Source organism: Salmo salar, chromosome 24 (assembly GCF_965601325.2).
Source record: "Salmo salar chromosome 24, fSalSal1, whole genome shotgun sequence".
Classification (NCBI taxonomy): domain Eukaryota; kingdom Metazoa; phylum Chordata; class Actinopteri; order Salmoniformes; family Salmonidae; genus Salmo; species Salmo salar.
In genome coordinates, this window is record NC_138314.1 from 35,436,238 (window position 1) to 35,458,809 (window position 22,572).

General features: G+C 43.2%; 1 protein-coding gene across 1 annotated transcript in view; it reads left to right on the top strand.

The window, feature by feature from the left end:
• Positions 1 to 973: 973 nt before the first annotated feature.
• Positions 974 to 22,572, top strand: part of skic3 (SKI3 subunit of superkiller complex) — a 30,800-nt gene continuing 9,201 nt past the window's right edge. Inside the window, exons 1-31 of the mRNA XM_045706640.2 lie at positions 974 to 1,084; positions 3,621 to 3,715; positions 3,847 to 3,990; positions 7,350 to 7,441; positions 7,543 to 7,618; positions 7,709 to 7,849; positions 9,243 to 9,341; positions 9,462 to 9,570; positions 9,810 to 9,950; positions 10,028 to 10,129; positions 10,363 to 10,487; positions 10,635 to 10,721; positions 10,853 to 10,956; positions 11,242 to 11,368; positions 11,709 to 11,888; positions 13,804 to 13,928; positions 14,020 to 14,270; positions 16,188 to 16,290; positions 16,663 to 16,845; positions 17,026 to 17,176; positions 17,383 to 17,461; positions 17,683 to 17,744; positions 18,378 to 18,434; positions 18,641 to 18,709; positions 18,869 to 18,943; positions 19,146 to 19,287; positions 19,453 to 19,546; positions 19,722 to 19,799; positions 19,898 to 20,022; positions 20,102 to 20,225; positions 20,333 to 20,557. Coding sequence (XP_045562596.1) covers positions 3,626 to 3,715; positions 3,847 to 3,990; positions 7,350 to 7,441; positions 7,543 to 7,618; positions 7,709 to 7,849; positions 9,243 to 9,341; positions 9,462 to 9,570; positions 9,810 to 9,950; positions 10,028 to 10,129; positions 10,363 to 10,487; positions 10,635 to 10,721; positions 10,853 to 10,956; positions 11,242 to 11,368; positions 11,709 to 11,888; positions 13,804 to 13,928; positions 14,020 to 14,270; positions 16,188 to 16,290; positions 16,663 to 16,845; positions 17,026 to 17,176; positions 17,383 to 17,461; positions 17,683 to 17,744; positions 18,378 to 18,434; positions 18,641 to 18,709; positions 18,869 to 18,943; positions 19,146 to 19,287; positions 19,453 to 19,546; positions 19,722 to 19,799; positions 19,898 to 20,022; positions 20,102 to 20,225; positions 20,333 to 20,557 — 3,560 coding nt within the window. The 5' untranslated portion in view covers positions 974 to 1,084; positions 3,621 to 3,625. The remainder of the gene's footprint in view (positions 1,085 to 3,620; positions 3,716 to 3,846; positions 3,991 to 7,349; positions 7,442 to 7,542; positions 7,619 to 7,708; positions 7,850 to 9,242; positions 9,342 to 9,461; positions 9,571 to 9,809; positions 9,951 to 10,027; positions 10,130 to 10,362; positions 10,488 to 10,634; positions 10,722 to 10,852; positions 10,957 to 11,241; positions 11,369 to 11,708; positions 11,889 to 13,803; positions 13,929 to 14,019; positions 14,271 to 16,187; positions 16,291 to 16,662; positions 16,846 to 17,025; positions 17,177 to 17,382; positions 17,462 to 17,682; positions 17,745 to 18,377; positions 18,435 to 18,640; positions 18,710 to 18,868; positions 18,944 to 19,145; positions 19,288 to 19,452; positions 19,547 to 19,721; positions 19,800 to 19,897; positions 20,023 to 20,101; positions 20,226 to 20,332; positions 20,558 to 22,572) is intronic.

A 22,572-nucleotide genomic window follows, 5' to 3' on the forward strand; every position in this document is an offset into this window, starting at 1 on the left:
TTGTCACAACACAATGCCACAGATGTCTCAAGTTTTGAGGGAGTGTGCAATTGGCATGCTGGCTGCAGGAATGTCCACCAGAGCTGTGGCCAGATAATTTCATGTTCATTTCTCTACCATAAGCCGCCTTCAACGTCATTTTTGAGAATTTAGCAGTATGTCCAACCAGCTTCACAACCGCAGACCTGTGTAACCACGCCCGCCCAGGACCTACACATCCGGCTTCTTCACCTGTGGGATCATCTAGAGACCTACCACCCGGACAGCTGATGAAACTTAGAACTATTTATGTAATAAAGCCCTTTTGTGGGGGGAAAAAAATACAATAATTCTGATTGGGTGGGCCTGGCTCCCCAGTGGGTGGGCCTATGCCCTCCCAGTCCCACCATGGTTGCGTCCCTGCCCAGTCATATGAAAAAGATTAGGGCCAAATTATTTGGTTCAAATTGACTGATTTCCATATATGAACTGTAACTCAGTAAAATCGTTTAAATTGTTGCGTTTATATTTTATACTATTACACAACTCTAGTCTCTGAATTACCATAATTTAATCTGAATCACAATAAAATAGGAAGGAATGCGTCAGTTAATGTGGTAAAAGTAGTGAATTGTCAGGAGTTTCATTTACGCCTGTTAGGTTACTCCCAGTCCTAGCCAAACACTTGTTTGAGAAATATTTTGTTAAAAAGCTATTTTGCCCATTTTATTGGAAATATATTACAGTAAGGTACGTCATTGTTACGCAGAAGTTATAAAAACGGCTACATTGGACATTTAAATAGTTTCACAAGTGAAAGTAGACATTGTTGTACTTCCGAGTCAAATTTACCCGGAAAAAATATATATATTTTTTTTATGTCACTTTTTTTTAATATAAAGGCTTTATTTAATTGAGACAATCATGGCATTCGATTTAAAAATTAAAAATAATTAAAAATAAAAATCAACGCTTGAAATTGAATTCACTTCCGGGACAAACTCCTTGGTTAACACCTTTTAGTAAAGACCTGTGGTTGCTCGTTGCTGAATTAGCTATAACATACGTTTTAATTACTGAATACAAACATCTAGATAAGCTACAGGTAAAGTTAACGTTTATGTTTTATTGCTGGTCATCTTTACATGTTGTAACGAGCCAAGCAAGCTAAGGCTACCTAAAAACTAGTGTAAACAACCGTCTAACAGTACTGTTAGCTAACGTTACCAAAGCTATTTTGATTTAGTTAACTACAGTAGCTAGATGTAGTGCAAACTAGTTTTAATAAGGCTATTGCTAGCCAAGTCAGTTTGCTAGCTGGTAATCCAAACAACGAGATCTAAGCCAAAGAATATATAACTAAGGTTTCCCCTTTCATCTGTGTCTAAGCCATCTGGGCTAGCTGTAAGACTGGGCGGAATTCGTTTTCGGCGATTACCTTCGCCCACGACTGGCTCGTGTGAACTATAATACCGACGCTGTGTTCTAACGTTTAGAAACGTCAATAAAGCGCTTTCGTAACATATGGCCGTATCTTTCAGCGATAAATAATTCTTCAAATAAAACACACTTACTGTTGCAGTTTGGTACAGAACCATATCTATGGGTGCCTCCACCTGTGCTGACGAAACTACACTTCCCGAGTTATGCTTACACAGGTGTTTGGAGCACCCTAGAAAGCTAATTAGCATAGGTGGTCTTTTAACAAGCGATGTAACACTAACCCTGTAAAAAGTATAGTCATTTAACTTTATTTCTCGCAGATATGAAAGGTATCCAAAAAACGTATTGCAAACGATGCGTGTTAATGTTCTGCCCCTGAACAAGGTAGTTAACCCACTGTTCCTTGGCCGTCATTGTAAATACGAATTTGTTCTTAACTGACTTGCCTAGTTAAATAAATGTTTTGACTGTCATCGGAGCTTTTAAGTACCCCGATCAGAATATAGTCAATATGCATTAAAGCAGTTAGCGTCTATGAATGGGGTATGTACAGTCCCTTCTGAAAGTACTCAGTCCCCTTGACTTTTTCCACATTGTTACAGCCTTATTATAAAATTGATTAAATTGTTTTTACCTCCATCTACACACCCCATGACAAAGCAAAAACAGGTTTATACATTTATGCAAACAACTGAAATATCACATTTACATAAGTGTTCAAACCCTTTACTCAGTACTTTGAAGCACCTTTGGCAGCAATTACAGCATCAAGTCTTCTTGGGTATGACGCTACAAGCTTGGCACACCTGTATTTGGGGAGTTTCTTCCATTCTTCTCTGCAGATCCTCTCGAGCACTGGCAGGTTGGATGGGAACGTTGCTGCACAGCTATTTTTCAGGCCTCTCCAGAGATGTTCGATCGGGTTCAAGTCCGGGCTCTTGCTGGGCCACACAAGGACATTCGGAGACTTGTCCCAAAGCCACTCCTGCATTATCTTGGCTGTGTGTTTAGGGTTGTTGTCCTGTTGGAAGGTGAACCTTCGACCCAGTCTTAAGGCCCAGAGCAGGTTTTCAGGAACGATCTCTGTACTTTGCTCTGTTCATCTTTGCCTCAATCCTGACTAGTCTCCCATTCCCTACTGCTGAAAAACATCCCCACGGCATGATGCTGCCACCACGTGTCACCATAGGGATGGTGCTAGGTTTCCGCCAGACATGACGCTTGCCATTCAGGCCAAAGTGTTAAATCTTGGTTATCAGACCAGAGAATCTTGTTTCTCATGGTCAGTCTTTAGGTGCCTTTTGGTAAACTCCAAGCGGGCTGTCATGTGCCTTTTACTGAGGAGTGGTTTCAATCTGGCCATTCTACCATAAATGCCTGATTGGTGGAGTGCTGCAGAGATTGTTCTTCTCAAAGTTTCTCCTATCTCCAGAGGAACTCTAGAGCTCGGTCACTGACAATTGTTGCTTGACCAAGGCCCTTCTCGCCGATTGCTCAGTTTGGCCGGGCAGCCAGCTCTAGGAAGAGTCTTGGTGGTTCCAAACTTCTTCCATTTAAGAATGATGGAGGCTACTGTGTTCTTTGGGATATTCAATGCTGCAGAACCGTTTAGGTACCCTTCCCAAGATCTATGCCTCGACACAATCCTGTCTCGGCGATCTACGGCCAATTCCTTCAACCTCATGGTTTGGTTTTTCCTCTGACATGCCCTGTCAACTGTGAGACCTTATATAGATGGGTGTGTTCTTTTCCAACTCAAGTCCAATCAATTGAATTTACCACAGGTGGACTCCAATCAAGATGCAGAAACGTCTCAAGAATGATCAATGGAAACATGATGCACCTGAGCGCAATTTCAAGTCTCATAGCAAAGGGTCTGACTACTTATGTCAATAAGTTATTTCAGTTCTTTATTTTTAACACATTTGCAAAAAACTGTTTTCGCTTTGTCATTATGGGGTATTGTATGTTGATTGCTGAGGATTTGTATTTATTTAATCAATTTTAGAATAAGGCTGTAATGTAACAACATTTGGAAAAGTCAAGGAGTTTGAATACTTTCTGAAAGCACTGTATGTCTGGGCTAACTGGATAATTTTACTCCACTCCTGTTGCTATTCATTTTAGCCCAATTGCTTAATTTTGGTGACAACTTTGACTGGTATCTTAATTGACTTCTCACTGACTTGGATTTATAGAGACAATGTCAAACAAAGAAGTTAAATCAGCTCTAAAAAATGCCAGAGATGCCATAAAGAACAAGGAATTTAAAGAGGTGCTAAAACACTGCAAGGTAAGTCCTTGCCCATTTCTCAATGTTCTTTCTACACACACAAATAGTGTGAGGGGAAACTGGGTGATATGAAGGATTTTCTGTTTTGAAAAAGTTATTCTGTCTCAAATCAAACCAAATTCCCCCACCAGGCTGCCCTGAAGCTAGAGAAGAACAATTACAATGCCTGGGTGTTCATTGGTGTGGCCGCGAGCGAGCTGGAGCAACCAGACCAGGCCCAGACAGCCTACAGGAAGGCTCTGGAGCTGGAGCCAGAGCAGCTGCTGGCCTGGCAGGTACTGGAGATACATCACACCTAGATCAACTGAACTAATATAGGCCCTCGCTAGACATAGGCTTCTATATTGGACAATCAAGTGAAGAGTGTCCCAAAAGTAGAGCTGTGACAATAAACCATAAATTATCGACATTGACCATACACACAATCACTTATAGCCGGCGTTTCACTGGTATCGTTCATTATGATAAGTAACCTATACCAGAGAAATGTGACGTTTGAAGTGAAATACATTTGCTAATATGGGTGATTGTTAATGAAATTAATGGTAGTAGTTTAAAACCTGTTAAATGTGATCTACGTAATCCCCAAAAGTAATTATTTTTCATGAGAGGGTCAGTAACTAGTGAGAGGGTCAGTAACATAAACAGTAACTAGTAATGCTGCATACTCAGGTTGAAATCTCACCTTTCTGGTAAAAATAGTTCCTGAGGTGTAGTCACTTTTGAGATGACAAGCTCAAATACAATAATGTAGCACATTCAGAGATCGATTTATAGCCAATAATTTTAGATTACTGGCTATAAATCGATCTCTGACTGTGCTACAGCCACAGAAAACTATAGCTCCTGCTGCGCTACGATGTCCAGGCATATGAGTGGCACATTACGATGTAAGGATTCCAGGCATATGTGTGGCACATTACGATGTAAGGATTCCAGGCATATGAGTGGCACATTACGATGTAAGGATTCCAGGCATATGAGTGGCACATTACGATGTAAGGATTCCAGGCATATGAGTGGCACATTACGATGTAAGGATTCCAGGCATATGAGTGGCACATTACGATGTAAGGATTCCAGGCATATGAGTGGCACATTACGATGTAAGGATTCCAGGCATATGAGTGGCACATTACGATGTAAGGATTCCAGGCATATGAGTGGCACATTACGATGTAAGGATTCCAGGCATATGAGTGGCACATTACGATGTAAGGATTCCAGGCATATGAGTGGCACATTACGATGTAAGGATTCCAGGCATATGAGTGGCACATTACGATGTAAGGATTCCAGGCATATGAGTGGCACATTACGATGTAAGGATTCCTGGCATATGAGTGGCACATTACGATGTAAGGATTCCTGGGATATGAGTGGCACATTACGATGTAAGGATTCCTGGCATATGAGTGGCACATTACGATGTAAGGATTCCAGGCATATGAGTGGCACATTACGATGTAAGGATTCCAGGCATATGAGTGGCACATTACGATGTAAGGATTCCAGGCATATGAGTGGCACATTACGATGTAAGGATTCCAGGCATATGAGTGGCACATTACGATGTAAGGATTCCAGGCATATGAGTGGCACATTACGATGTAAGGATTCCAGGCATATGAGTGGCACATTACGATGTAAGGATTCCAGGCATATGAGTGGCACATTACGATGTAAGGATTCCAGGCATATGAGTGGCACATTACGATGTAAGGATTCCAGGCATATGAGTGGCACATTACGATGTAAGGATTCCAGGCATATGAGTGGCACATTACGATGTAAGGATTCCAGGCATATGAGTGGCACATTACGATGTAAGGATTCCAGGCATATGAGTGGCACATTACGATGTAAGGATTCCAGGCATATGAGTGGCACATTACGATGTAAGGATTCCAGGCATATGAGTGGCACATTACGATGTAAGGATTCCTGGCATATGAGTGGCACATTACGATGTAAGGATTCCTGGGATATGAGTGGCACATTACGATGTAAGGATTCCTGGCATATGAGTGGCACATTACGATGTAAGGATTCCAGGCATATGAGTGGCACATTACGATGTAAGGATTCCAGGCATATGAGTGGCACATTACGATGTAAGGATTCCAGGCATATGAGTGGCACATTACGATGTAAGGATTCCAGGCATATGAGTGGCACATTACGATGTAAGGATTCCAGGCATATGAGTGGCACATTACGATGTAAGGATTCCAGGCATATGAGTGGCACATTACGATGTAAGGATTCCAGGCATATGAGTGGCACATTACGATGTAAGGATTCCAGGCATATGAGTGGCACATTACGATGTAAGGATTCCAGGCATATGAGTGGCACATTACGATGTAAGGATTCCAGGCATATGAGTGGCACATTACGATGTAAGGATTCCAGGCATATGAGTGGCACATTACGATGTAAGGATTCCAGGCATATGAGTGGCACATTACGATGTAAGGATTCCAGGCATATGAGTGGCACATTACGATGTAAGGATTCCAGGCATATGAGTGGCACATTACGATGTAAGGATTCCAGGCATATGAGTGGCACATTACGATGTAAGGATTCCAGGCATATGAGTGGCACATTACGATGTAAGGATTCCAGGCATATGAGTGGCACATTACGATGTAAGGATTCCAGGCATATGAGTGGCACATTACGATGTAAGGATTCCAGGCATATGAGTGGCACATTACGATGTAAGGATTCCAGGCATATGAGTGGCACATTACGATGTAAGGATTCCAGGCATATGAGTGGCACATTACGATGTAAGGATTCCAGGCATATGAGTGGCACATTACGATGTAAGGATTCCAGGCATATGAGTGGCACATTACGATGTAAGGATTCCAGGCATATGAGTGGCACATTACGATGTAAGGATTCCAGGCATATGAGTGGCACATTACGATGTAAGGATTCCAGGCATATGAGTGGCACATTACGATGTAAGGATTCCAGGCATATGAGTGGCACATTACGATGTAAGGATTCCAGGCATATGAGTGGCACATTACGATGTAAGGATTCCAGGCATATGAGTGGCACATTACGATGTAAGGATTCCAGGCATATGTTAGTGGCTGTGCTGTAGGGTTCAGCTAGGAGTTGATGGAAAGTCGGAAGAGATAATGAAATGTTAAGAGGGACATCCCAGCTTCATGTGGTGTCAGATTTCACATCCTGCTTGACACAGGCAAAAGAGACATACTCCTGTGTCTGTGAGAATCAGGGCTACCGCTCAATACAAGCCATTTCCATCTATGGTGTCCTACAAGCAAAAATGTCGGTCGGAACTGGTACCAGAACCATGCAGGTCCCCTAAACAGGGGACTTTACATCGAAGAGGATTTATTCAAGGATAATAAAAAAGAAACTTTGGTGCACATTAATGTTAAATGTATCATTCTATTTATCATTATCGCATCAATTCAGGCAATCTCTCGTCACAGATTTTTATTCCATATCTCCCAGCTCTACCCAAAAGTCACATTATCTACACATTATCCATCTGTCTTACAGAGTATTTCAGAGCAGTGTTTTGGGGCATATCACTATGTCAACATGCTGACTAGAATGTGATCTGTGATTGTTGCTGTTTTAGGGATTAGCAAACCTGTATGAGAAAAGTGACCAGATGGATTTCAAAGCAGAACTACCCAAAGTCTACCTGAAACTCATTGAGCTTTATGAAAGGTAAGCCATGAAAATCTTCATACCTCTTCTACATCAATAATTTCCCCCCTGTGATTAGCTCTTGGAATATTGTGTTTAACTGTCTTGTTCTGCATACACAGTTCAGACAAAACAAAATGTTATGAGGTGATCAGAAAACTGGCAGACATCTTCCACATGGAGAAGGACTATTTACAGGTCTGTAAAGATAGTAGTTGCCCTTTCAATGAAAGAGTATATATGTTAATTGTTGTGGCACAGGGTGGACATATGCATGTGTGTGTTTAGGTGGCCAGGGTGTGGCGAAGGCTGATTCAGCTGAAGGAAGGAGAAGGTGCTGACAAGGCAGAGCTGCTGCAGCTATGGCAACAGATGACCTGCCTTCTCTCAGACAGCATGGAGGAACACGACAATGAGACTCAGCAGCACGTAAGAGCAAAGATAATATACTCAAATAATCCCCTTAATAAGCATTGTCTGGGACGTTCCACCTCTAAAAGCAAAAGGAAAGATTTCGACACCTACCATCTCAGATTGTTTCTGTAGTTATGGCCTATTTATTGCCTTACCTCCCTTATCCTACCTCATTTGCACACACTGTATATAGACTTTTTCTATTGTATTATTGACTGCATGTTTGTTTATTCCATGTATAACTCTGTGTTGTTGTTTGTGTCGCACTGCTTTGCTTTATCTTGGCCAGGTCAGTTGTAAATGAGAACTTGTTCTCAACTAGCCTATCTGGTTAAATAAAGGTGAAGTGAAATAAAAATAAAATAAAAGTTACAATCAGGTAAGATTGGCATTCCTGAAACAACATTGTTTGGTTGAATTGTAATTTTATCTGGAGAAATTAAGCTAATTGGTTGCACACAAATTGGCCATTTTAAATGTATAGGATTCAGATAATATTCAATAAATATAGTACCCTACTTCTGATTTGCACCAAACTTCTCCATCCAAATCGGTTTTTTAAAAAGCTACCCACAGAACCATCACAGCCCATGCCAATCCCAATCCAACAACTAGTAAACAGTATCAGTTCTCTATGTTTGACAAGTAGTATGAAGCTGCAGCTTGGAGTATTGCTTCTCCATACTATGTAATGTATTGCCTGTGAATTTTTTTCTCCTGTTCAGAGAAATTAGTAATTTAAGTTGCTTGCATTATTTACCTTTAAAGTAGTGTGAAAGTAACAGGGTTTGACCACTAGAAGCTGTTGGTCCTGCTATACGACCACACTCTTTTATATATTTTGCTGGTCTGTTTTCTTTTCAACTTTGAGTAGAAAACCAATATATTTGGCTGATGAACATTTATTGTGTGGTCATCCTCACAATTCAAGCCAGTCCGCCATGAAAGCAATTCAGTTTGTCCTAATAGCAACCTAAAGCTTCAACCCAACTCTCCTTGAACCCAATTCTCCTCTCTCTGAAAGGGCTATCCTTTCCCTATGCAATTCTCATATGAAGACTACAGGCCCAAAACTTTAATGGAGAAATGGGCTAAAATGTTGTGACAATGCTAATAAAATAATGAATTTCTTGGCGGTCAGTTTCTCAATATAATTATCAAGAAACCTCTATCTCTCTCTATATATATTGTGATTAGTGATTTACCATAAGACCCAACACCATTACAATACTCTATATATTGAATGTTTGGGACTTTTACCATTTGAAGAACGTTAGAGACCATTCCAGGGGGACCTACAGGGGGGTGTGGTATGTCGTCTCGGTGTTATTGCTAGTCATTACAAAAGGTTTTTCTCCCCTATGCTTTGTGCTCATTCCCACTGTTGATGTTATATTTATGTTGCCAGTTAATTGCAGCCTTTGAGAAGGCCATGGTTCTCTCCGACAATGTGCCTGGCGAGGACCATCGGAAGCTCTCAGCTGACTACCTCAAATGCCTTTCACAAGTAAGTTCGCCGTTTTTCACTCACTCACTCACACACAGTTATGAGTGCTGGGACTATGGTTTAAGACTAGGGCCAGAATCTTGCGCTGTCAACTGACCAGAAAAACGTTCCTCTCTCTAGCTTTCGCATGAAGAGTGTAAAATGAGAGAGGCCTGTGAGTCCATATTGGCCCTCTATCCCTCACAAACATTCCCTTTGGAGATCCTCGGTGCACATCATCTCAAGTCAGGTAAGAAATCACTGACTTAGCAAACTATAGGTAAAGAACTGGTGCAGTCATTGGCAGTGTATAGTTTCACTCTAGGTGAAATAAAAACAACAAAATATTGACCTTGCAGGACTGGGGAAGGTCAAGTGTACTGTGCAATGATTAGTATGTATTATTTGATTGAGCCTTTTGTTCTATGGACAAAGAAGTGACAGATTGCACCTTTTTAAGTAGTCAGCGTGTGTGTATTTGTCTCTTAGGGGTCTGCAGTGAGGACGCGGGCCGTTGTTTCTCCCGTCTCTTGGAGTTGGACCCAGACAGTGGCTTAGGCCATCTGGGTTTGGGCATCAGAGCTCTAGAGGAGGGAAAATGTGACGACTCCATTAAGTACCTGGCCCAAGGTGAGCAATTTGGGGGCTTTGGTTTGGCTGTTGGTCTGTGGTGTTCTCCACCACCTCACTGTCTGTTGTGCTCTCAGGACTGAAACGAATGCGCTCCAGCTTGGTAGGCTGGTGCAGCCTTGCTCAGGCCCAGCTGAAAATGCACCGATATTCCGACTGCGCAACATCCTGCTCCCAAGGTACATCTAACACATCTGGCCAGTGTTTATAATCCTAACCTAAACCTTTTCTCTGAAAACCCACCGTACTTTCCACATAATCAGGGCTTGGCTACGACCTTACTGTACGCCTATTCATCCTTGTTTGAAGGTTATAGTGACTTGATTAGTTGAAGACCTTATCACCCAAAGTCAAAGATGTGTATTGAGATGTGGCATTCAGTGCGTTGACAGGCCTTGCTGTGTTCTTTCAGGTCTGAAGCTGGGTGGGGCTGGAGAAGAAGCACTGCGACAAAAGCTCCTGAGGCTGAGACTAGAGGCCCTTGTGAGGACTGGGGATGAGCACACTGCAGACCAAGCCCTGGAGAGCCTCTCACAGGTACAGCATTCATACTCCATCTCACCGGCTGCTCCCCAACGGCTCACCACCAATATGCTCCAGTTCTCTACTACTACTACTACTACTACTATCTACTGATATGTATGGGGATTTGTTTGTTTGCTCATCAAAATATTTATTTTATAGCTTTTAGATGCTAACAATGACCCTGTCCTGGTAGCCTTAAAAGGAAGAGCGTATTTGCAAAAAGGCCAAGTTGACCAAGTGCTCCAGGTAACTTCACAATTATTGGTTCCGCTAACATATCTCTTTAGTAACCTCAGGTGAATGGGTATCAAATATATTTTGTGCCTATTTTGTTGATTTCCCGTGTGTCTGCTAATCTCTGGACTTGTACCCAACAGGTGTCCACGGAGCTGCTGAACTCTCACCCTGACCTGGCTGAGGGACTGGCGCTGAGGGGACTGGCACACATTGCACAGGGCCATCACCAACTAGCAGAACAGAGGTGTGTTCAGGGACTGCAGTTGAAAATCTGCCCGCTGGCTAAAACTGGCACTTTTACTATAATGTTGATTAACGTGCACTGTAGCTGTAAAACTAAATGTAATAAAGTAAAAGTGTGTGTGTGCGCACCCATCCCCCATTCAACACACTTCTTCTGTATTGATAACGGTCTCTATTATTACCGTTTTAATCAACAACTCATCACTGCTCCTAAGAGACAGCGTGACTGAAGTAGACCATGTAGTTAGATCAACCTTCGTCTTGTCGTCTCCTGTCCCTGTTGTAGCCTCCTGCAGGCTGCAGCCCAAAACCCAGCCTGTGGAGAGTACTACTTCCTGTTGGGGCGGCTGTACTGGGACATGGGGGAGGAGAGTCGCAGGGACAGGAGCAAGGCCCACACCCATCTACTGAAGGTCAGTGTTGCCCACGGGGCCTCTGTCTGGGGAACACTGTATAGATGGAGATTCATAGTATGGGGAGAATGCATGACTGTCACATCCACAACCAAGCAACTCCCTGCCATTTTGAAATGCACACTCATTGATGAGAGGTTCCTGTGCATTGTTACTCTTATGGCTTCTAAATGTCATAGGATGATCAAGAGGCTTTAACAGTGGGTGGGATGGGCTGTGGGCACATTTCTGGCTTTGGTACAGTTAAACTACAGTGCTTCTCACATCCAGCTGTACGGTATGACATTAGTTTGGTGATTGGCTCACTGCCATTACTGACAGCTGGTGTGTTTTGTGTCAGGCTGCCAAACTGGATCCATACCTGGGCTCTGTGTTCTGCTACCTGGGCCATTACTACCGGGAGGTGGCCAGGGACCAGGGTCGAGCCAGGGGCTGCTACAAGAGAGCCTTTGAGCTGGACAGCAACGACGCAGAGTCCGGGGCTGCCTCTGTGGATCTGAGCATGAAGGAGGGGGACATGGTGAGTTGTCTGTTGATTTGTTCTGGTCCTGGAGGGCTGCAGCCGATAACAGAAGACTTTCCCCCTGTGGAAGGATAAAACCTAAATGTCACTTAGGCCTACCTAACTGTTTGATATACAGTTGAAGTCGGAAGTTTACATACACCTTAGCCAAATACATTTAAACTCAGTTTTTCACAATTCCTGACATTTAATCCAAGTATAAATTCCCTATCTTAGGTCAGTTAGGATCACCACTTTATTTTAAGAATGTGAAATGTCAGAATAATACTAGAGTTATTTATTTCAGCTTTTATTTCTTTCATCACATTCCCAGTGGGTCAGAAGTTTACATACACTCAATTAGTATTTGGTAGCATTGCCTTTAAATTGTTTAATTTGGGTCAAACGTTTTGGGTAGCCTTCCACAAGCTTCCCACAATAAGTTGGGTGAATTTTGGCCCATTCCTCCTGACAGAGCTGGTGTAACTGAGTCAGGTTTGTAGGCCTCCTTGCTCGCACATGCTTTTTCAGTTCTGCCCACACATTTTCTATGGGATTGAGGTCAGGGCTTTGTGATGGCGACACCAATACCTTGACTTTGTTGTCCTTAAGCCATTTTGCCACAACTTTGGAAGTATGCTTTGGGTCATTGTCCATTTCGAAGATCCATTTGCGACCAAGATGTAACTTCCTGATTGACGTATTGAGATGTTGCTTCAATATATCCACATAATGTCCTTTCCTCATGATGCCATCTATTTTGTGAAGTGCACCAGTCCCAACTGCAGCAAAGCGCCCCCACAACATGATGCTGCCACCCCCGTGCTTCACGGTTGGGATGGTGTTCTTTGGCTTGCAAGCCTCCCCCTTTTTCTTCCAAACATAACGATGGTCATTATGGCCAAACAGTTCTATTTTTGTTTCATCAGACCAAAGGACATTTCTCCAAAAAGTACGATAATTTTCCCAATGTGCAGTTGCAAACCGTAGTCTGGCTTCTTTATGGCGGTTTTGGAGCAGTGGCTTCTTCCTTGCTGAGCAGCCTTTCAGGTTATGTCGATATAGGACTCGTTTTACTGTGGATATAGATACTTTTGTACTTGTTTCCTCCAACATCTTCACAAGGTCCTTTGCTGTTGTTCTGGAATTGATTTGCACTTTTCGCACCAAAGTACGTTCATCTCTAGGAGACAGAACGCATCTCCTTCCTGAGCAGTATGACGGCTGCGTGTTCCCATGGTGTTTATACTTGCGTACTATTGTTTGTACAGATGAACGTGGTACCTTCAGGCGTTTGGAATTTGCTCACAAGGATGAACCAGACTTGTGGAGGTCTACAATTTTTTTTCTGAGGTCTTGGCTGATTTCTTTTGATTTCCCATGATGTCAAGCAAAGAGCCACTGAGTTTGAAGGTAGGCCTTGAAATACATCCACAGGTACACCTCCAATTGACTCAAATGATGTCAATTAGCCTATCAGAAGCTTCTAAAGCCATGACATCATTTTCTGGAATTTTCCAAGCTGTTTAAAGGCACAGTCAACTTAGTGTATGTAAACTTCTGACCCACTGGAATTGTGATATAGTGAATTATAAGTTAAATAATATGTCTGTAAACAATTGTTGGAAAATTACTTGTGTCACGCACAAAGTAGATGTCCTACCCGACTTGCCAAAACTCTAGTTTGTTAATTAGAAATTTGTGGAGTGGTTGAAAAACTAGTTTTAATGACTCCAACCTAAGTCTATGTAGACTTCCGACTTCAACTGTAATATCAATATCACTTAGGCCTACCTAACGGTTTGATTCAGTTGATTTTGTGCCTGGATGAAATGTTTCTCTTGCTAGTGTAGACTACGGACATTGGATTGCACTATAATCTATGCTGCTGTGTCAAGCATCTGTCCCTGTTCCCTCGATCTGCCTTCCCCAGGACACTGCCCTGGCTGTGCTCCAGTCAGTGATCCAGAGAGCCACCCCTGGTTCAGCAAAGTGGGCCTGGATGAGACGAGGCCTCTACCACCTGAAGGTGGGCCAGCACCCCCAGGCCTGTGCAGAGTAAGACCCCTGACGCGACCACTCATTTGAACATAGTCTCTGACACCACATACGAACATACATACACACACTCATTGATGTGTTATGTCAGTCTGCAGGCTGCTCTGAGGGCTGACCCCCAGGACTGGGTGTGCTGGGAATGTCTGGGCGAGGCCTACCTGAACCGCCGGAGCTTCACGTCGGCCCTGAAGGCCTTTGCCAAGGCCCAGCTGCTCAACCCCTCCTCCATATACAGCCTCTACCAGACTGCTGCCATCAAACAGACCCTGGGCAAGTTCAAAGAGGCTGCTGCAGAGTACCTGCAGATCATAGCCCGGGAAGACTATGTGCCTGCACTCAAAGGTAGGGGTGTGTCTGAACGTGCACACGTGTGTGTGTGCCCCCTGTCCTTTTTTGGTGTCTATTCCAAGGTGAATAGGTCCCTGGCAAGACCTTATTTGGAGACCATTTTGTTCTCAGTTCTGTTGCAACTGTGACAGTCTGACAGCATACACTAATTACAGTATGTCCAGAAGCTCTGAATGGATCATGGTGGAGGATGACCTTTCCTTGAATCCCAGCCATCACATACAATTGAAGTCGGAAGTTTACATACACTTAGGTTGGAGTCATTAAATCAAATTTTTCACCCACTCCACAAATTTCTTGTTAACAAACTAGAGTTTTGGCAAGTCGGTTAGGACATCTACTTTGCATGACACAAGTCATTTTTCCAACAATTGTTTACAGACAGATTATTTCACTTATAATTCACTGTATCACAATTCCAGTGGGTCAGAAGTTTACATACACTAAGTTGACTGTGCCTTTAAACAGCTTGGAAAATTCCAGAAAATGATATCATGGCTTTAGAAGCTTCTGATAGGCTAATTGACATAATTTGAGTCAATTTGAGGTGTACCTCTGGATGTATTTCAAGGCCTACCTTCAAACTCAGTGCCTCTTTGCTTGACATCATGGGAAAATCAAAAGAAATCAGCCAAGACCTCAGAAAAAAATTGTAGACCTCCACAAGTCTGGTTCATCCTTGGGAGCAAATTCCAAATGCCTGAAGGTACCACGTTCATCTGTACAAACAATAGTACGCAAGTATAAACACCATGGGACCACGCAGCCGTCATACCGCTCAGGAAGGAGACGCGTTCTGTCTCCTAGAGATGAATGTACTTTGGGGCGAAAAGTGCAAATCAATTCCAGAACAACAGCAAAGGACCTTGTGAAGATGCTGGAGGAAACAGGTACAAAAGTATCTATATCCACAGTAAAACGAGTCCTATATCGACATAACCTGAAAGGCCGCTCAGCAAGGACGAAGCCACTGCTCCAAAACCACCATAGAAAAGCCAGACTGTTGTTTGCAACTGCACATGGGGACAAAGATCGTACTTTTTGGAGAAATGTTCTCTGGTCTGATGAAACAAAAATAGAACTGTTTGGCCATAATGACCATCGTTATGTTTGGAAGAAAAAGGGGGAGGCTTGCAAGCCAAAGATCACCATCCCACCCGTGAAGCACAGCGGTGGCAGCATCATGTTGTGGGGGTGCTTTGCTGCAGGAGGGACTGGTGCACTTCACAAAATAGATGGCATCATGAAGGAAGGGAAATTATGTGGATATATTGAAGCAACATCTCAAGACATCAGTCAGGAAGTTACATCTTGGTCGCAAATGAGTCTTCCAAATGGACACTGACCCCAAGCATACTTCCAAAGTTACGGCAAAATGGCTTAAGTACAACAAAGTCAAGGTATTAGAGTGGCCATCACAAAGCCCTGACCTCAATCCTATAGAAAATGTGTGGGCAGAACTGAAAAAGCGTGTGCGAGCAAGGAGGCCTAGCAACCTGACTCAGATACACCAGCTTTGTCAGGAGGAATGGGCCAAAATTCACCCTACTTATTGTGGGAAGCTTGTGGAAGGCTACCCAAAACGTTTGACCCACGTTAAACAATTTAAAGACAATGCTAACAAATTCTAATTGAGTGTATGTAAACTTCTGACCCACTGGAAATGTGATGAAAGAAATAAAAGCTGAAAGAAATCATTCTCTATTATTATTCTGACATTTCACATTCTTAAAATAAAGTGGTGATCCTAACTGACCTAAGACAGGGAATTTTTACTCGGATTAAATGTCAGGAATTGTGAAACTGAGTTTAAATGTATTTGGCTAAGGTGTTTGTAAACTTCCGACTTCAACTGTACCACCAGCCCCAAGCATTGCGATCATTTCCATGTGTGTGCGTGCTGCCCCTCAGGCCTTGGGGAGTGTCTGCTGTCCTTGGCCAGAGGCCTGATGGAGGACTATAGAGATGGAGGAGCCATAGACGTCATCCAGCAGGCCATCCAGTACCTCTTCAGGTTAGACACTTCACTCAGCATTCCCAGAGAGGCAGCTCATTGAATAGGATTACTTGAACTCACCATCGGCGATCAGAGAGAATTGGAATTAATTGGGTCCATAATAAAATTACACTATGGTATCAAAGGGCACTTTGCTCATGAGAATGACTTGGGCTACCAGTATTACATTTGATAAATGCCTTGTTGCTTTCATGTAATGTGAGGACTTTAAACGTACATCGTTTCTCAAGTTGCTCATGAAACAAAAGTCAAGGGCCTCAACACATGATTTGTTTTTCACTATTAAAAATGATTTTGCTGTGAAAATGTATACAAAAACACACTTGACTGTACTTAACAACCCCTTCGCCTGTGTCTGTCCACTCCCAGGGCTGTAGAGCTGCGTCCAGACCTGTCCTGTCTGTGGAAGTTACTGGGAGACGCCTGCACCTCAGTCAGCACTGTGGCCCCCAACAGGGCCCGCGTTGTGGTGCCAGGACCCCTGGCCGGGTTACAACCCCCAGACCAGGGCCACCTTCTCAACCAGGGACACACCCTCCGAGTGGGGGAGAGGTGAGGCGTCAACCCCGGCTAGTCGCTAGTGTTCTGATAGAAGCCACGTGATTTGAATACACAGGACAACGCTATCTCAAGGCTAATGGATACTGGGTAGGAGGAACCCAATCTGGTGTCATGATTTTTAGGTTTGGTCTACACTGTAAGATGAATCAGGAATAATGTCTTTGTGTACAGATGCTATGGGCGTGCTCTGAAGCTGATGCCTGAGAGCTCCAGCCTGTGGTATGACCTGGGTCTCAACTACTACCACCAGGCCTGTCTGCCCCCCTGCCTTCAGGAGATGGAGCACAACACCCTGCTACTGCTGCTGGAGAAGGCCCTGCAGGTACAAAACTCACCTGGCAGGATGGATGGCAGGATGGATGGCAGGATGGATGGCTGGATGGATGGCAGGATGGGGCAGAACACTCAATTGTCTGGGGAGGAAGAGTTGAAAGAGATGTATTTAGCCCAATTCTTGGAGTTAAACACCAACACCTTTCGTAGTTAACATACAATATCAATGTAACACACTCTTTCTCTTCTCCTCAGTGTGTGAAGAAGGCCATCATGTTGAACAGTAGTAACCATAGCTACTGGAACGCCCTGGGAGTGGTCGCCATGAGCAAAGGTAGAAAGATGTAGCCTGGGTACCAGTCTGTTTCTGCTATCATTACACTCCTTGGCACAATTTTTTTTTGACATTTCTGTAATTGGCTGAACCCAAGTTTTTTTTAAACTTTTGTCTGGTTGATGGGAGCCTATGGGATGTTGGTGGAGCTATGGGATGTTGTTGCCATGTCTTTAGGTCTGTTTATAACATAAGAATGGCTGTTTACTCTTCCTTTTCAGGACTTGAGAACTATGCCCTTGCCCAACACAGCTTCATTAAGTCAGTGCAAGTGGAACCCAATGTAAGTACAACACATCACACACTATTGGGTACTCACTTTTCATTGAATCATCTCTTATGTCTTAGTCTGGGTACCAGTCTGTTTAGCTGCTTTCATTCCACTCATTGCCACTCCTTGTCACACTGAACAGACTGGCTTTTCTGCCATCTTCAAATATGAACATTCTATCATTAATGAGCTTGAGTAGAACAGAGGAATTGATCCTGATTCGATAACCCTCAAAACTATCATCCAATCACAACGATTAGGCACATATTGGAACTCATCACTTTTTTCCTCCACAGAACATGTTGGTATAGTTTTTTGTTTCTCCAGACCAGTCTGTGAAAAGCTGCTAGCTCATGTCAAAATTCTCTAAGTAAATACATCCTGCAATTCCGACCACAAAACGTCTCGGCTCTGGTTTTAAGCCTCAAAATACAACAACTTTGTTAGAATTTTTAATTATATCTTCCAGAGTCCATACGTTGTCATGGAATTATTTGTTATGTTTAACAACCAATCAGCAACTCTGCCATAAATCGAGCTGCATATTGAACGTTGAGATTGCTGAAAGGCCAGTCTCTTTAAACATACTGGTCCCCAGTGTAGTTATGTGTGTGTCTATTAAAAATAAATGTCCTCCCAATCTAGAATGTTGTTGCCTGGACAAACCTGGGTGCTTTGTATCTGAAGAAAGACAGTGTTGAGGTATGTGTCCTCTAGACCGTGTAAATTCCTATGTCTTCATTACTGTCAGGTTCATTGTATTAGAAATGTCTAATTTCTGGTAAATTAACTTGATTGTGATTCTATCTACTGATGTTTATTGAAAGCATCAACTTCCATAGTGTGTGTTATTTATTATTCGCTTCATTCCCCTGTTAGTTAACAATCCTGCTCCATTGCTTTCCCAGCTCTCCCATGAAGCCTTTAAGATCGCCCAGTCTTTGGAACCACTGTATGTCAACTGCTGGATTGGACAGGTATCTTGTGACATGCCTACAAGGCACCAGGGACCATAACCATGCAAGCCAGTGTTGCTCAATGTTATACAGACATGTTCTAACCTCCTATCCCTTTCTTTTTCTCCTCTTGTCGATCACTTTGCTCCCCATATCCCGTTTTCTACTTCTTTGTACCAGGCCCTTATTGCAGAGATGGTGGGCAGTTATGATACCATGGACCTGTTCAGACACACCACAGAGCTCAGTACACACGTATGTCAATTCATTCCTCCATTTAGGCTACTGTTGGTGGTCCTCAGCTGAGACCTATTGGAATGATGTTATAGCATCTCATTGTCTGCTATTCTGTTATCCTGTCTTGTTTTATTCTCTCGCTCTTGGGCTCTCTACTCTTTCCTCGCTCTCTCTCCTTTCTCTCTCGACCCCCCCCCCCCCCCCCCACATACACACCTAGACGGAGGGGGTAAAGGGCTATGCTTACTGGGTTTGTGCCACTCTGCTGGATAAGAGTAACAGGGACTCTGAGCTCTATCGCTACAACATCGTCCAGATGAACGCGGTGTCTGCTGCTCAGGTGGCTTTGAGCAAGTACACAGGTGTGTGGTCATCAATCAAGCTTTCTTACAATGGCCTTCTTATGCCATAATTGGCTAAACTTGAGATTGTTGTACCTTGTGCATCTTCTGTCTTTGATTGTGAAAATTTAGAAATTAGCTGTAAGAGCCTAAAGGGAAATGGTTCATTTCTTTCTGTCTTGTCAGAGCGTATCCAGACAGACCCTGATGCCTTCGTCATGCTGGGTTTCCTCAACGAGCACCTGCAGCTAAAGAAGCAGGCAGTGCTGGCTTACCAGAGGTGTGTGTCTGGAAATGGATTGTGTGTGTCTGTGTGTTACAGTGCGCCTCTACTTGCTATTTAAATGAAAGGTTAAATAGAAAATGAATGTCTTAAATAGGAAATGAATCTCTTCTGTTTTTCATGAAGTAATTCACTAATGCCATATGTTTCGACTTCTTCCTCTTCTCCTCAGAGCTGTGGAGTTGCTGCAGGCGATGCCTTCTGTGGAGTTACTGGCCTTCTCCCTGGGAAGCTATGGCCGGGCCCTCTGGTACCACAACACTTTGTCCTCGTACAGACGTTCTGAAATGATTGAAAGATCTCAAAAAACTGGTTTTGTAGTGTAAGTGTGGTGTTTCTACCCCTCAGCAACACAGGCCAATGGGAGGAGGCGGTGCGCGTTTACTCTTCCACATCTCTAGAGGTGCTCCACGACTTGGCAGGCCTGGCGCTGGCCTACTGCAGAGCAGGACTCATCCCAGAGAGCATCAGTGGTGAGTGGCTCATTCAGTGTCGGGGGGGGGTTGTATTTTTATATGTTTGGATGCCTTTCAACATTGCCCTGTCTCCTAGCCTATGAGAAGGCTCTGATGGTGGCCACCACTGAGAAAGAGAAGGCCTACATTCTGACTTCTCTGGCTCTGCTGCAGCACAGACTGGGGAACATGGACTCCGCTAAAACACTGCTCTTCAAATGGTCAGTTCCCCCTGACGCACCACTGCTTCCACACTTCTCCCAAACACACTGAAGACCTAAATGACTAAACCTGTGTGTTTCTGTCTCTTTGTGTGTGGTGTCCGTAGCTCCATGCTGAAGGAACCTGTGCCAGAGTCTCTGCTGTGCCTGTGTGCTCTGGGGCTGGTCCATGGGGACAGCACGCTGGCCAGCGCGGCCCTCACTGAGCTGCTGAAGCAGGGCAGGGCCACTGGGGCTGCTGTGGAGCAACGCTGCCTGCTCACCTGCACCCTGCTGGCCCTGCAGGGCAACTTCAGCGCTGTGCAGCGAGAGGCCTCCAGGGCCGTCCACAGGTACACCTTAACACCACTGCCAAGGGTGTAGGAAAACGTTTTGCAATGAAAACTAGTTTCTTATTGGACCAAATACTAGGTAGGTCCAGGTAGTTACCTCCACGTTTCAGCCCACTTGGCTCCATTTGGTTCCTAGTGTATGCAACCCAAGTCTCAATGTTGACCCCTAATCCCGGCCTGTACTACAGAACTATTCCATCCCCCTTCCCTTGAGTAGCATCAAGGTCCCTTATCTTCTTACGGCTGAAATCCCGTTAACGGGATCGATATGACAACAGCCAGCGACAGTGCAGAGCGCCAAATTCAAAACAGCAGAAATCTCATAATTAAAATTCCTCAAACATACAAGTATTATACACCATTTTTAAAGATACGCTTCTCATTAATCCAACCACAGTGTCCGATTTCGAAAAGGCTTTACAATGAAAGCACACCAAACAATTATGTTAGGTCAGCGCCTAGTCACAAAAAAACATACAGCCATTTTCCAGCCAAATAGAGGAGTCACAAAAAGCAGAAATAGAGAAAATTAATCACTAACCTTTAATGATCTTCATCAGATGGCACTCATAGGACTTCATGTTACACAATACATGTATGTTTTGTTCGATAAAGTTCATATTTATATCCCAAAATCTCAGTTTACATTCGCGCGTTATGTTCAGTAATGTTTTGCCTCCAAAACCACTGGTGACTTTGCAGAGAGCCACATCAATTTACAGAAATACTTAACATAAACTTTGATAAAATATAAAAAAGTGTTATGCACAGAATTAAAGATACACCTCTCCTTAATGCAACCGTTATGTCATATTTCAAAAAAGCTTTACGGCGAAAGCAAACTTTTGTAATAATCTGAGTACAGCGCTCAGACATCAAAACAATCCATACAGATACCTGCCATTTTGGAGTCAACAGAAGTCACAAATACCATTATAAATATTCACTTACCTTTGATGATCTTCATCGGAATGCACTCCCAGGAATCCCAGTTCCACAATAAATGTTTGTTTTGTTCAATAAAGTCCATCCTTTATGTCCAAATACCAAATGCACTGTGCTCGCGCAGTAAATTCAGTAAGTTCAGACGAAAAGTCAACAAAGTTATATTACAGTTCGTAGAAACATGTCAAACGATGTATAGAATCAATCTTTAGGATGTTTTTTATCATAAATCTTCCATAATATTCCAACCGGACAATTCCATTGTCTTCAGAAATGAAAAGGAACACACCTAACTCTCAAAGGAGCGCGCGCGATTGAGCTCATGTCATTTTCTCAGTCATCTGATTCCAATGGCTCTTATTCTCTCCCCATTCACAGTAGAAGCATGAAACAACATTCTAAAGACTGTTGACATCTAGTGGAAGCCTTAGGAAGTGCAAAATGACCCCACAGACACTGTATACTGGATAGGCAATCACTTGAAAAACTACAAACCTCAGATTTCCACACTTCCTGGTTGGATTTTTTTTCTCAGGTTTTTGCCTGCCATATGAGTTCTGTTATACTCAGACATCATTCAAACAGTTTTAGAAACTTCAGAGTGTTTTCTATCCAAATCTACTAATAATATGCATATCTTAGCTTCTGGGACTGAGTAGTAGGCAGTTTACTCTGGGCACCTTCTTCATCCAAGCTACTCAATACTGCCACCCATCCATAAGAAGTTATACAGTAACAGTCAAGTTTGGAGACACCTACTCATTCAAGGGTTTTTCTTTATTTTGACTATTTTCTACATTGAAATAACACACATGGAATCATGTAGTCACCAAAAAAGTGTTAAACAAATCAAATCATATTTTAGATTCTTCAAAGTTGCCACCCTTTGCCTTGATGACAGCTTTGTACTCTTGGCATTCTCTCAACCAACTTCACCTGGAATGCTTTTCCAACAGTCTTGAAAGAGTTCCCACATATGCTGATCGCTTGTTGGCTGCTTTTCCTTAACTCTGCGGTCCAACTCTTCCCAAACAATCTCAATTGGGTTGAGGTCGGGTGATTGTGGAGGC